The sequence below is a fragment of the Podarcis pityusensis genome (genome assembly GCF_964106645.2).
Source record: "Podarcis pityusensis genome assembly, chromosome: 3".
Lineage (NCBI taxonomy): Eukaryota > Metazoa > Chordata > Lepidosauria > Squamata > Lacertidae > Podarcis > Podarcis pityusensis.
Window position 1 is genome coordinate 3,809,078 of NC_138026.1, and position 15,210 is coordinate 3,824,287.

The window sequence follows — 15,210 nt, forward strand, 5'->3', positions numbered from 1 at the left end:
GAAGATTTCCAGACTGTCCTTAAAAGTTCAGCCTGCTCATATTTTCTGGGAAGTTCTGCTGAAATCAGTAGGGCTTGACTTCCAAGGGGAAGTGTTTAGGATCTAGGGACCAGTGACTGAAGGCAGGGGTGCCAGGGTAGCTGAATAGTGAGTGGATGCTGGTAACCTTTGTCTACTGCAAAGATTTATTTAGGAAGATGGGGGATCCATCAAACTGCGTGGGCGTTCTTCCAAATCCTGGCACAGTTAGGCAGTTTTAAGTCCCTTTGACTTCAGTGCGAGGGGTGAGAGTACATCTTTGCATCAATCCCACTGGAATCAGCAGAAGTTCTGCTTAATTGTAGCTGGATCGTAGGTGTATATATTGTTAAAGGGCGTGCAAGAGTGCTCAATAAATCCATTTCCTCTTAAGTAATCCTATTAGATGTGAATGTTATGGAATAAGTGAAGAATGTTCTGCGTCGTATATTCTTAATGGCATGTTTGGAAAGGTTGCACATCTTAGCGTGCGAATCTACATAAAATTGATATCTGGCTTATTTGAATTAATGGAATCTACTAGAGCTAAATAGATACGTCTACGAAATTTTGATTCTTCGTTTCCTTGGTGATGCATTTCCTTGATAAATAGCACCATTGAGAAACTATTTCCTCAGAAATACTTTATGAATTATTAGCAGTCATTATCTATTATTAGAGCGAGGATACTTTAATTTGGTACGTTCTGTGTACATGTGCAATTAATGTGTACCGCAATGTAACTAAGGTATCAGGTGGATGATAAGAAATTTGTTTCTTCTTAATGTCCTTAATAAATTAAGATTAGACAGAGAGATCGATGAAGAAATAGTTATGATATATTCACGGCTGTATGCCATTAATATGTCTGCAGTTGCTCCCTATCTTTAATTGAAACTCGAGTATTCGTGATACCAAGTATGATATATTGCAGCGCTTTATTTTTCATCCCCAGTAATATATTACGGGTTAATATTTGATGTAATGTTTTCTTGAAATACCTTATTGTTCTCTCATTAAGCACATCAGTTCAGGTGTTCGCAGGCGAGCAAACTCACAGTCCAGGAAATCCAAAGTATTCGGATTTATGCAGTTTAAACGCTGCTATCGTAAATCAAACTGAAATCAACCAGAATTGCTTACAAAGTCGTGTTACTCAGAACAGGGGTGCTTCGCTTGGAATTGGTGGCTCTGAAGCCTTTTCAATAAGATTGCTTCGGCTTAACTGGTTTCTATATGAGATTTGCTTCAGGGTTTAAGATTCAAAACTACTCTTCCTCGCAGCAATCCTGAAGGCAATCCTGTATCTTCTTACGCAACTGTGCGCAGAAGCCAGCCCCTTGAGTTTAGCGGGACTTTTCCAGTTAAGTAAGAGCACGCAGGCAGAATTACATGGAAACCGGTCCCATTCTTAATGGACGGGACTGACTTCCGAGGCACCTATTAAAAGCCGATCACGGTCTCGCTGAAATCAATGCGCATTCGTTCCCCGTAAATCCCTTTCGAACTGAAGTGAGACCTGCACTGCTAGGCTTTTCTTCCTTCCCACCCCCTTCATTTATTGCTCTCGGTATGTCGGGCGGCGATTGGAAAGTGTTAGCTTTTTTAATTTAAAATAAATAAATAAATAAATGTGTGCAGTTTATAGCGGGGAATGTCCAAGACTGAATTCCACCCCCACCGTCTCTTCTGAGAGGCGCTGGGGATCCAAAGTTAACTTTGCACCCATGCAAAGTAACCCCTGGTATCACTTTTAACTAAAGAAGTCTAGTAATTAAAAGTCTGAGTTGTGTGTGAGTGTGCGTGTGCGTGTTTCCGCATGCAGTCCTAATTAAATCTTTACGATCCTCTCTGTGACTATTAACTGCCAGCATGCTGCGCGAATATCCTGTACAAAAACCCAGCAGGCGGCCGTAATTAGATCGAAAATCAGACAAGACTCTTCTCATTAACTACAACAGCTCAGGCGCGCTGCTGATGAGGAGGCGAGCAGCGGAGGGTGCGAGGAACAGGTTTCCAGGAGGAGCCCCGCCACCGCCATCACCACCGCCACCACCCACCGCGCCTCCCAGGAACTGCGCCCCTAGAGCACAGGCACGCCCTTCGGGGGCACTTAATCCGGATCAACGCCAAGCCCACCCCTTTACCTGAGCGAAAGAGGATTAGAATCCCCATCCCTTGCAAGAGCTGCAGATGAGCACCAGGGGGTGGGCGCTGCCTCCAATGTTCTGCTCGCAAGCTTCCCAGCGAGACTCAAGCATGGCCACTTTTTTGGGGGGGCGGGTGTGTGTTCTTAGACGTCCAGCCGGGGTTGTTCAGGTGGGGAAGAACCGTTCCGAGCTAATTATTTTTTGTTTAGGGATTAGAGGCTTGTGACACCCTTCCCTTGCCCGCAATAAGGACGGAGAACATGCCCCGGCAGGTATTTATTCCCTCTGGTTGCGTCTGTAAGGTGAGAGACGCGGTCCAGCCGCTCGCTCTTTTACAGAGCCATCCTCGACGCGTTTTACTTTGAAGTAAAGGCACTGAACACGAAGCGAGATTTATGCCCGAGTAAGCGTGCGTAGGCTTGCCGCTTGGAAAGGGGGCGAAAGGAAGAAGCAGGACGCTCCCTCTCCTTTTGTCTAGTGCTCTGTCCTGCGGCTATTTTTGAAGCTGAGGGCTAGCGGACGCTTCTCTGGCAAGCTCTCGGTGCCATGACCATTCGCGAGGACCCTAATTCCAAGCAAAGGCGCTTAGCACTAGAGTCAGAGTGGCTGGCAAGAGACCGCTTGACCCAGTTACGCAGAAGCCCTTGAATGAAATCCTTCGCTGAGGCCATCTTCAGCAGAAGAGTCGGAAATGTTTGTTAGGTCCGTCACTGTTGCTTAGGGATAGAGTGCCCTGTTCGCTCTAGACACCCTAGCCTAGACTCAACAAGGCCTCATTGGGAGAGCAAGTGAAATCATCGAGTTAGGCAGCATCAGCTCCGTTGAATTCAATAGGTCATACATCCGAGTAGACCTGGGCAGGACTGCGCTGGTAAAACTTTGGGGGAAACACCGGTATTTAAACCCAGGCTCTGTGAAGTGGGAGGGAGAGAATGCAGGGAGGCAACCTCAGCCCAGTTTTGCTATACCTTTTATATGAAATGATGCAAATTTATTTTCTTTCATTTGTCTTGGAAACCTAATGGTTTTTGTTCGTCTGAGTAACGGTGAAGGAGGGGAGGAATCCTCTTCCTTCATAAGGAGTTTGAAACGCCTTATAGGACTCCCTTTATTCCATGGACTGACGTGTAGGTGCGCATAACGGTAGCTGTGATGAGGAGGAACTGCTCTGCTTCTTTGAAGATTATGACAATATTTCCACTTACTAAGACTTACTTGGGTTGGGCAACAGGTGAAATTATCTTCAGTGGGGTGGGGGAATAAAGGCTGCACCTCAATGCATCCTAACTGGGAAGGAAATCCCATTAAACTGAGGCCCATCTTTCATAATGCAGAGGATAAAGTCGGAGGCCTGGTCGTGTCTTGGACCGTACCACTTCAGGCTGCTGGGGGGGGGGGGGCTGGCTGTGTTCCTATCCTGAAGAGCAATTCCCGCAGATAAATCTGTGCAGTGGAGAAGGATTCCAAGGTAGTCGTCTCCCCGCTGTGCTAGTTTTCTACATCCGGGGACTTTTTCTAATGAAGGGACTTTAACCATGCGGCACACCGCTACCACCTGTTGCCCTAAAGAGGTATGGTCCAAACACGGATTTGGCACTCTTATTCCAGAGAACCAGGCTTCCGAGCAAGCAGTAAGCAAAACCCAAGCTTTTCTCCCCTTTGAGACCTAATCGGATCATGCAGCCACGCAATACAAGAGCCTTCTGCAGTACCTCCTCCGTGTCCAACCATGCTCGCTCCTGGTCCAAAAGATTGTGTTTTTTAGTTGAAGACAGACGTGCCATGATTACACGTGTGGCTCCTAGATCATAGCGGGAAGGAGAAGGCTAGAGGGCCATAAAAAAAATTGGCTTCGGTAGACAATCTATTTTAATCGCTTATCAGAGTATCAGTAAGTTGTTGTTCCCCGCCCCATCTTCGTTTTCTCCCCCCCCCCCCAATATATGGAAATAAATGCGAGTTGCCCTTCTCCCCCTGCACCGGTAAGGAAGTTGTTCCAACAGAAGATATTGAAAGCGAAGATATTGACAGCGTGGGCTTTAAATTAAACTTATGTGCTTTACTGATGGCGCTCATCCTTTACTTAAACTGGCAACCTAAAGCACGCTTACTCGGAAGTAAGCCCGATTGGGTTCAATAAAATTTACTTATAAGTAAACATCTAAGATCGGGTTGTTTCGAGATCGTCGACTTGGCTAAGAGAGTGTGTATTCCTAAATTCCAAGCAAACTCGCACAGAATTATTATATCGTGAATGTGCCCTATTTCAAATGGTCTTATTGTCTAACTAGGGCAAATAAAGGAATTTTTAAAAGCTTAAAGGAATAAAGTCGGTGTATTATTTAGCTCTTTTTTTTTTTTTAAGCAATAAAGAAGAAAAAGAAGCCCAGGTGTTTTGCACCTCTTTCTATTAGATCCGCTAATCTGGGAGCGCTTCATTGCCCTGTCGATTTAATAAGGAACGCCTCTCTTTCCCTAGTGAATTAATATAAATGGTAATAACAGGAATTCCAGATCCTGGGCTGACGTGATGTCGTGCGCGCGCGTGAGTGCATATGTTTATACCTACGTGTACGTTGTACTCTGCCGGCCAGTCAATTTGAATAGTGATACCCCCTCCCCTTCTTTTTTGTATTCATAGTCAGTAGAAGATGCCAATAACAGCGGCATGAACTTGTTGGACCAGTCTGTCATCAAAAAAGGTATGGAAAACATTTCAATACTGTGTGTACGCGCGCGTCTGTGTGGCATTTGTTTCACAGTTTGGGGACAATCGATAGTCCTTCCAAGTAATGAATATCCTTTTTCTACCTACTTGGAAGTACTTATTCCACTGGGGCTTACTCCCGAGTAAACGCGGATAGGATTGAATTGCACGTTTCACGTGGAAGAGACAAGAATACGTCAGTAGAAACAAAGAGAACGGAGGGATTAATAAAGGCAGATTTTTATAAGGAGGGAGGGTAACGGAAGCAAAACTCCCTACTGATCATGTGGACCACACTTGTAATCAATGAAATTTGCTTCCTGGGAACCACAGCTGTGATCCTAAGAACACGTCATGAGCCTAGGAATGTGCCTGGGAAGCAACCAGTTTAATTGCGCAATGGGGCTTGTTCTCCAGTATGTCTACGAAGAATCCTAGCCTCGAGCTCTGTGCACATTAAGTTGGGAGTGAGCCCCATTGTAGCCATCGAAACTTCCGTCCCGGTAAGCATTCATAAGACCTGACTGTTGATTGGCTGTATCTCTGAAATTTCATGGAACCATTTTGTAGGCAAACGTTTTGAGGATTGTGATGTAAAAGCGGAATGAACGGATCTTGCATCTAAGTGAGGTTACTTCCCTTGGTGTGGGAATGAAAGGTTTCCTAATTCTGGAATGTATCTCCCCTCCTCCACTCAGAAAGGGAAAGTCCAGTTGTGAAGCGGCCGCAAATCATTTCATAGCTTCCACCCCCCACGTCAATTCTCGTTTTGCGTAGAACAATGGCTCTGGCTAAATAACAAATTTCCCATGATCCTTGGCGGTTGCGATTCGGGCCCCTTGTTTATATTGCCTCCGTGCTGCTTGCCCAATGACAGCCTTGATTTTTAGGCTGAGCCTTATGCACAATTCACTTGGGAGTAAGTCTCATTGAACCCAGCGGACAACTCCTGAGTAAACGTGCACGGGTGTGGCAAGAGCTTGGTTGTAAAGGGTTTTCCCAGCCTGTGGACACACACACACACACACACGCACGCACGCCTGTCCTTCGGGAAAACATGGGATGGGGAGGGTTACGAATCGCACATGCTCCATTAAAAAACAAATCTACACATGCATACATGATTTAGTGTAAGTGTAGCTTCGCCCCATACTGTTAGAGGGAATGTGATATTAACAAATGTTTGCAATCTCTTGTACAGCTGTAAGCAAAATAATTAACTAATTAAACTAATTAAATGTAATTACAATAACTCATTTTGGGCGTATTGCAGCTGCTTCACCCTTTCCCCAGCTTCCCCCGCCCCCCGTTTGAATTTCCCTGACAGACTCTTGAAAACGTGGGACGATTACGGCGATAAGGCAATAGACATTGAGCAGACCCTACTCAACGAAGAGAGGGGTACTAGATTTAATGATCTCCGGAATTACTATTGCTAGATCCAGTTCTGAACTGCGCAGGATGGGCGTGGTAGCACTGGCTCTTTGGCGTCCTAAATGGCAGCCCCAATTGCCGGGGCTCGCCTTACTATTAAGAACCACTCCGGCGAGCTCCCTAACAAAGCTCCCCCAGCTCTGAGCGGAAAGGAAACAGAAAGCTGTCTTAGACCCCGATTTTGAGAGTTCCTCTGAAACTCAAGGCTCCCGTCCCAAAATCTGCTTCTATAATCAAGGGAAAGGCGGCTTAAGGAACTAAGTTTAGGAGGATGTATTTACATATGCTGAACGTGGTATCCCACTGAAGAAAGCTGAATGGAAAGGACGTGATTTGTTTCCTTAAAATCAAATCTGTGTGGCTCCAAGGTAGAGGTGGATTAGCGGCGGAGAGAAGAGCTTCGGGCCCTGTAATTTCTGCTGCTTTCATCATGATGCAAGGCTGCGTGGGGGCGCAGCTCCCCAGCATAGGAGCCAACTCTTAGGGGCTTCGGCCCCCACAATAAAATATTTGAGGGCGCCGGGCCCCCACAAAGTTGATGGGCATTCCCATTCAAATGGTGCGCGCGCACTGCATTATATGATCGATTATGTGGGGCGAGGCTTAGCTGGGCCCCCACAATATTTTATTCAAGTTGGCACCCCTGCTCCCCAGTAAGTCAAAATCCCGATGGGACGGGATCCTACTGGTTTTAGTGCAGGTGACATAGAACTCGGCTCCACAGATGCGGGCGGGACCTGCTCCCGAGTAAACGTCCATAGAATTACTGCTGCCTTTATGGGAAATCCTAAACTGGAATGAAGCGAAAAGGAAGGGCACAGTTCTGCTCATGATTTCAGGTGGCACTTAGGAGCAGAGCAGGCAGCCCTCTTCAGCTGACTGGCTTGGGCAGGAAAGGTAGATTGCACGTAGATTGGTCTGCCACCATGGAGCTCATGAGCGCGTTGCTTTTTCCCAGGTCCTCTTCGTTAACTGATAGCCCAGCTTCGAAAACGTGGCCTCAGCCTTGGCGCACTTTGCTTGCGGGAGCAGGGTACTTGCCAGGGTACTTGACCCCTTCAGCCCGTGCGCTCTTCCATTGCCTTGAATGGCAGTAGGATCTCTCCTGGGTTGCACCGTTACAGCCCGGTCTTATAGCACAAGTCTCTTCCGAAGCCAGAGTACTTATTAATAACTTTCTCGGGAGGGAAGTAACTGCATATTTTATAGAACGGCGTCGTATAAATTTCGATAATGAGCAAGCCAATCAATTTAAGGCCGCGGCGCTAAACAACCGAAGCCAATGAAACAACTAAGTAAATGTGATTGAGGTTGAGGGATGAGGATGAGACTATATATCCTCCAAATGTCGTTGGATTCCCTTTCGCATCGGCCCCAGCCAGCATGGCCAATGTCTAGAGATGATCATCATCATTTATGACTTGTACCGCTGCGAATTGGAGTCCGGCGGCATCTGCGGACACCACGTTGACAACCCCGGCTACTGTCGCCTTTTGCTAGCGAAGTCAGTCCAGTCGAACTTAGTCCTAAGGAGTCCTTCCCTCCTGCCCCGGTGTGTGTGTGTGCTGCATAATATTGTCTAACAAATCTCTCTACATAGGAGCCAACTCCTAGAGGTCAAGGAGTATTTGCCCCCTGCCCCCCAAGTTGATTGGCATTGCTTTTCAAATGGTGTGGTGCACCGCGTCATGTGATCGATTATGCAGGGCGGGGCTTACCTGCCCGCCCCATATATTTTATTCAAGTTGATTACTCGTAGCACGATCTTAAGTATTTTTGGTTAAATTGCCTTCCTTGTCACCTCTACTGAGAAGTGAGCTTCTTGAGTTCAATAGGGCTTACTCTCAGGTAAGTTATATAGGATTGCAAGCATAGATGCCAATTGTATAGTATGCAGACTCCGCTAACCCAGAAATATCACCTCTGGTTAAGAACTTTGGTTCAGGATGAGAACAGAAATCGTGCTTCAGCGGCGCAGTGGCAGCTGGAGGCCCCATTAGCTAAAGTGGTGCTTCAGGTTAAGAACAGTTTCAGGTTAAGAACAGACCTCCAGAACGAATTAAGTTCTTAACCAGAGGTACAACTGTATAAATGAGTGGGGTATCTGTTCCATTGGAAGCCATAGTAACTGCGTTAGAATCACTGCCCAGAATCGCATTCACTACTCTTAGAAGAGCGTCCTGTTTTTAAAATCAGATGTGTGGACGACTCCCCACACCTTCTGCACACACAATTAAAAAGTCTTGGGAATTCAATGTTTTCCTTCCAGTGAGCCTTGTCTGAAATCCCTTTCGAGAAATATGGCTGGACAGGTTTCTAGTAGCAAAACAACGAAAGGCCTAGGGGCATCTGTGGCTGCCTGTCCTTAAGCAGATCCTGGGAAGAGGGAAGCTGCAGGGGCCGCGAGGTGTTTGCGCAGATAGTTGCAGGATCTGTGGCAGGGAGAAGGCCGCTCTCTTTCTTCTGGCTGGAACCTAATGCCAAAGGGATCGTTGCAGCTGCAACCCTCTCTGCTACGTGTGAACGGATAGAAAAGTGGAGTGACGCTTCCTATTTCACACAGAGCGGTGCCCATTTTTCTAGGCAAAAATATCCCAGTGACAAAGGAGATGCGATATGGAGATAAATTATTAACACATTCAGCTCATCCCTTAGCGCCCATGTCTTACGATCTTTGAGGCCTATGAAAGTAATGGCGATATCTGTCATCTTTTATTGCCACGCTGGTCCCAGTGTGTGACACTCCCCCCCTTTTTTTCTTAGCGTGAGAGGGAGGAGAGGAAAGACTACACGGTAACCCTCTTCATTCCCTCTAGTCGTCTGTTTAAAACCTTGGTACCAACCAGAATAAAATTCAGTTCATATCTCCATCTTGCACACATCCGGCTGGTGGCAAGCTCCACTGGAACTGGGTGGCTGAGAGAGGAGGTTTGCATGTGCGTGCTTGATTCTGAACTGCTGGGAGGCCTGGTGGAAGAAGCCCCTGCAGACAAATGGCGCATCTCTCCCGCAAACACGCAGTTCCGTTTCAATTCAGACAGTTCACACGTGCAGCTGCAATAATAATAATTTATTATTTCTATGCCGCCCGTCTGACTGGGTTGCCTCAGCCACTCTGGGCAGTTCCCAACAACAAACAGTAAAAGCTCAATACAACACACACTAAAAACTTCCCTGAACAGGGCTGCAAGGCAAAAAGCGTGGCGTGAATAATCAAGCAATGTATTTGAACGAATGAATCAGTCCTCAATACCCAATAAACCTGTTTTCGGATCTGGGTGCGAAACTCTCTGCCTGCCTGCCTGTCTAGTTTCTTTTGAGGCAGTAGCAGCGGCAGCAAAAACCAAACCTGACCTGCGTGTGCCGTCGAGCCTCTGTTGTATTACGTACTTCAGAGTCCGATGGCTGGTTCTGCTGAAGGCCCCATGAATTTAATTTAATTTGCAATCCTAACCCCGTTTGCCCGGCTGTATTCAGTAGGAAGTAGTAGACATCCTCGCTTCCATAGGGACTTCAGCCTTAAGCAAACTTACTAGAGCGCGAATCCCACTGAGTTTAGTAGGAGCTTACTTTGTAGTAAAAGTGCATTGGGTCGAATTGTTAATTTAATCTAGGACTACTTTTCATAGTCAAGTTCTGTCTTCCTCGCGTGTCGTCTTTTAATTGTTTATTTTTATTTCGTCCTTGCTTCCTTCTCCATCTACTAATCTTGAACTGAAGTAAACAGATGGGTTGTCTATACTCCTCTCTCTCCCCCCGACCTCGCTGTTTCCTGGCTGAGGCGCTTGACTCCGTCGCAGAAACACAATATGTTGTGAGCTGCACACTGTCTCCCTCCCTCCCTCCCTCTTCTCTCGTTATGTTTGCGATCTGGGCTTCCTTGACATTTCTGAGGTAATTTAGTTAAGAGGAAATGAGTTGTTCCCAGTAGAGAGAGCAAACGAGTGGAGTGGAGGTAGCCAGCGTGATAAATGGCTCTTTCATTTGGAGATCTCCAGAGCTCGTTTAAGGCTAATTTTCTGTATTAGCCCCCTTTGAGCTATTAATGCAATAGGCAGGGACCGTGGCCCCTTGTCTCTGAGCTGCCCCATTAGAGGCAGCATTAAGCTGCCAAGCCGGATCTCCGTTGCTGGGGTGCTGGTGAGGCTATAATGAAAGGTGCTTTTTGGAAAAAAAAAAAAAAAAAAAAAAAGGGAAAAGAAAAGAAAAGAAAAGAAAAGAAAAGAGAAAAATGAAGAAAACGGGGGGAGGGAGAAGCAGTTCCTAATCTAAAGTGGCAGAGGGTGGTTAATACGATTTGAAGGGGGCTGGTCAATGAGCAATCAATAAAGTAATAATGAGAGGGATGCGCTACATTAACAGGCTAAAAATCCAACGAGACATTAAAAAATCATTCGTAACTCTTATTTCCATTAAGGCAGGCGGAGGGGGGCGGCGGCGGCGGCGGCAGTCCCAGCTTTAGAGAGCAGTAAGCGCAAACGGTGACAACGCCGAATCCCCTCCACGAAAGTGGAGTTTGGGATTCCGTCGCGCCCTGCGATGTTCTGCAGTCAAATCCTCAGCAGAAAACCCTGTTGCTAACGAAGGGAGGCCTTCCCAAGTCACACACTTCGGGACTGCAGCTTTTGCGACCGGCGCGTTTGCACCTTGAGCGAATTGATGGCAGCCCCTCCCACCCTCAGAGGTGAAATGCGAATTGGAGGCCATTCAAGTCCAACTCTACAACAAGCAACCCTGGAACACCCCTGAGCAAACTTCACCACGTCTTTTAACTTGTTTTACTTTATAGCGAACCTAATGGTTTCTCAGTAGAGCTTACTTCTGATTTGGAGACTACTTCCATAAGGTTAAGAGTAACTAAGCATTGCAGAGAGGGTTGGACTAAATGACCCTTGGGAGCCCCTTCCAAACGCTTATGATTCGATAATCCGGGTTACCTGAGTTGCCAGATCGCACGCTTTCCTGGGGCGGGGAGATGTATGAACCCTTCGCCCGGGCAGACATTAAATATTAGCAACGGCCAAGGCGGAGCAGGATCCCCCAGCGGCTCGAATGGCTTTTCAAACACCGGCATTGAGGGTGGGGCACGTTGGCTAAAAGGCTGGATGAAGCCATGTTTTGATTATGCACGGAGCGGTAAAGCGGGGGCGAGGAGACTCCCGGTCCCCGTAGCCGCTGGGTGGAGTCTGTCGGAAGTGCGGAGCCGCGTTGAGGGAGACTCCCTGCAAGGCTTTCCTAAAGGAACGCGTCGTGATATGGATTCTCTCCCATCTCTGCAGACTTCATGGCTGGTCCACCCTCATGACTTTGCTGAACCCGAGGGCTTGGTAGTTTATTATTAGGCTGTTTTGGATGTGGCTAGTAGGAAGCCCTCTCCCACTTGAAATTGTCACTGGCAGTTACTTTGGGATCAATATGTAGATAATTGGACCTCAAAGCGGCAAACGCATCCCAGCAGCAAATGCGTGGGATCGTATCCTGACTCCCCACGGTGGGCAAACCCCTGGGAATCCAACGGGGAACCGTCCGCCACCCCGCTCGCATTTTCTTCCTCTGCGTGGCGAGCGCAATTGTAGCTTTGAACACAGAGACGCATATAATCAACGCACATTCAATGCACGCAAGAATCCTGGCAACCTTAGACTTACAATTCCCGGTACCTATAGCAAACCATAGTTCCCAGGATTCTTTGAGGAAAGTCGTGCCCTTTAAATATGCGTTGGCTGTGCTTGATTTATGGTGTAAAGCGCAGGAAGTGGCCAAGAAGAGGGACCTGAGCAGTTGGAAGCCATTCTAAGAAGCAGTGTGCAGGGATGGACCCTGTGGTTGGTTCAGCAGTGGTCAAGACTCTCACGAAAGAAGTCCACACATTATATGTATAGATAAGATTAGATACCATTTTGCAAGGAACGGAGAAGGGAAAATCCCGTTCTGGGCCATCGGCTAGTATTAATTCTCCTTCGAGAAAAACCGCTTTTGAATGCAGCGGGGCAGGTACGGCGGGTCAAAGCTTAACTCTTTTTGCCCGGGAGACATTCCAAGGCTAACTTTTGGGATCCAGTTGAATGCAGCGCTTTATGTTGACGCCCTTGTCCAACCCGTGTGAAAAGGGCAAGGGGCGTCTTGAACTTGCCGATTGTAGCGATTTATGACTTGATATCCCCCCCCCCCCCGAACGGGGAGGCGGGTTTGTAGGCCTGCCTGAAACCTGTTTGCAGGAGTAGCACCACGCCTGCCCAAAGCCCAGAGCTAAAGGAACTCGCTGCCAGCTAAAGAGAAGGGAGAGGCAAATCTGGAGTACAGTAGAGAGAGAGAGGGACAGAGAGAGCTGACCGCATCGGGCAAATATTTGCTAAAATCGCTTGAGCTTTTTGCCAGTCATTTCAACGAAACTCAGAACATGCAAAAACTGAGCTGAGTCGAGAAGGAACTTCTTCCTTTTTCTTCCAGCTGTTAGGTAGTGCGGTTTAAGGCTGCGTGAGATCCTCGGCAGGTCTTTACAGGGGGCTGAATCCCATTGCGATATTCTAGCCAAGTTAGGATGGCACTATAAACTGCTTAAATCGAAATAACTGGAAAGATGAATTCGAGAGCGTGTAGAATTCCATTCAGTGAAAATGGGTTTAACATTAAAGTTTTCCGGAGCTGAAGCTTTGTAGCCTCCCACGACTGGACACATACTTTTTTTGGTCCTAGAAGAGACACAATAATATAAAATAGGGAAATAAAGCTCTCTGTGTCCTTAGCGGTTGATGTGAGGAAGCCTGCCAGCAGATTTACAAAGCGAAGCAGGGTCGTCGGGTATGGTTTCAGATTGGATGGGGAACCGTGTGTGGATGTTCCTGCACCACAGGGGTTGGGCCAGATGACCTCTGGAGTCCCTCCCAACGCTGTGATTCTATAGTTATGTGTTTTTGCAGCTTGGCTTGGTAGTAAATGTTTATTTACACCGAAGAAATGCTTTCCATCAGGGCTGTTTAGCACGTGCTCTCCAGAGGCTCCCAGCAGCCTCAGCCGTGGTGGCCCGTGGTCGGGTCTGCAGGGAGTTGAAGCCCACAGCCTTGGGAGGGCACAGCCTTGGTTTCCTTGGGCCTTGCTGGAATATTTTCTTCCGAGAAATGTGTCCGCCACGTGGGATTGAAGGCCAAGTCGTTGCTGCACCTTTGAACATTTAACTGGCCGTTGAAACCCGCGGGACTCACTTCTCAGCAAGTATCCAAAGGACCAATCTCCAAGAACACTTGTCTATTCAAAAGAGGGAAACTTTCGAATTATTGCGCGCTCATTACTTGACACAAACAGATTTTAAAGAGACTTCCAGATAAATTAGCACAATCCGCTTGCTGGCTACTGGCCCGATTTATTTTAAGAGGATTCCTCGGGAGCAAATGGGTCGTGGCTTGGGGTGTTGCTGCAGAAAACACCCACATTACATAAGAACAATTCCACGATTCCAAACCCTAATTAAGTGCGGTTTTTTTTTTTTTTAACGTATGATTAATATATAAAACGAAAATAAACAGAAACTCAGAAGCGCCATAAATCTAGCCTTGTGATCCTATCACAAGGTATTTGGGAGCCCCATTGCTCCGGAATCGCCCCCTTTTAGTTTGTTTGTTTGTTTGTTTGCTCTCTGTTGTGTGGGAGCAACCCAATGGAGAACCGATTTTCTTTTCTCCCTGCCCGCCCAGCCTTAATATATGCGTGGAAAATGGTAAACATGTAAAGAAGCGAAAGTTTCACGCTGGGTTGCTGCACGCTCCATTTCCTTGCCGTTTCCTGCTGTCGTTTCAAAGCGATCTTGCTCGACTAAGAGCTCCGGTTTTCGGGAACAGGATTGTCGTTCATAATTACTAGCAAACCAAGCGGCTACTGCGGCTCCCTCGCTCCTATTGATAAGCTCAAGAGAAAGGGAGGGAGGGAGGGACGAAGATGGGAAGCGAAGCGGGGAGGGCGGTCCCTTCCTTCTGTTAGAAATTAAAACAAAAGCACCCACCTCGGTTATAATATTACACCGGAGTGGCAGCGGGTGCGGGAGGAAGCGCTCTCAAGGAGACGAGAGAGGAAAAGGCTCTTGGGTTTGAGAGAGGAGCTGCGGGGGGGGGGGGGGGTGTCCCTTGCCCGGTACAGCAGCCCAAGCAAAGGATGTAGTGGCTCAAGGGGGGGGGGGGCGGGTCGCTGTAAATCGCCTTGAGACCTTGTCAGGGAAAAAGGCGGGGTATAAATAAATACGTGATAATGATAATTCGTGGAAGAAAAGCAGCAATTACTTAACTCCCCTTCCCCATCCGCTCCCCAATCTTAGTGACTTTTACTTGGGAGTAAATTCCATTGGCTTATAAAGAAAGTAGATGACTAGCCGGGAACATGGATTTGCTCTGACGGAAAGACCCCGCTGAGTTCTGTGGGGGCTGTTGCAAAGTGGGTCTGGGATGATGGCCTTACGGAATGGGTGGCGGATTCAGCCGGGGAGTTGCAGGTTGGGGTCACTTCCGGACGCCGCTCTGGTGGCCGTCACAGTTCCCTGCCGCTAATAATGTTGGCGCTGAGGAAAGAGGCTGTGCAAAACCTTCTCTCTCTCTCGTGTGCTAGTTTACCCAATGCAGAGCGATGGGGTTACTTTGGGGAGCATTCAGAAACGGCACACCCAGCCACACTTCGGCAATTGAAATGATACCAGTCCGGAATTCCAGTTCTTCCCTCCATATAAAGTGAAGAACGACCCTCAATATTTTATGGGAAATAAATTCTATTGCATTCAATGGCTACAGAGAAGTAAAACAGATGTTAATAGTACTTCAGACCCAGCGAGGAGCCAACTGAGCTCTGTCCATGCTCAGAGTCACTCTGCCTCTGAAAAGTTTCAGGGCTGAGCGCTAGCATCAGAAACAAGTAGTTTGA

General features: G+C 47.4%; 1 protein-coding gene across 11 annotated transcripts in view; it reads left to right on the top strand.

The window, feature by feature from the left end:
* The window catches only part of TFAP2B (transcription factor AP-2 beta), a 64,286-nt gene that overhangs the window by 8,739 nt on the left and 40,337 nt on the right, over nt 1-15,210 (top strand). For all 11 annotated transcript variants that reach the window (XR_013983529.1, XM_080997438.1, XM_080997439.1 and 8 more), the window contains one exon: nt 4,810-4,870. Coding sequence is in view for 10 of the 11 variants with exons in the window: in XM_080997438.1 (XP_080853564.1) it covers nt 4,810-4,870 (61 nt within the window). In the remaining variant the exon portion in view is untranslated. The remainder of the gene's footprint in view (nt 1-4,809; nt 4,871-15,210) is intronic.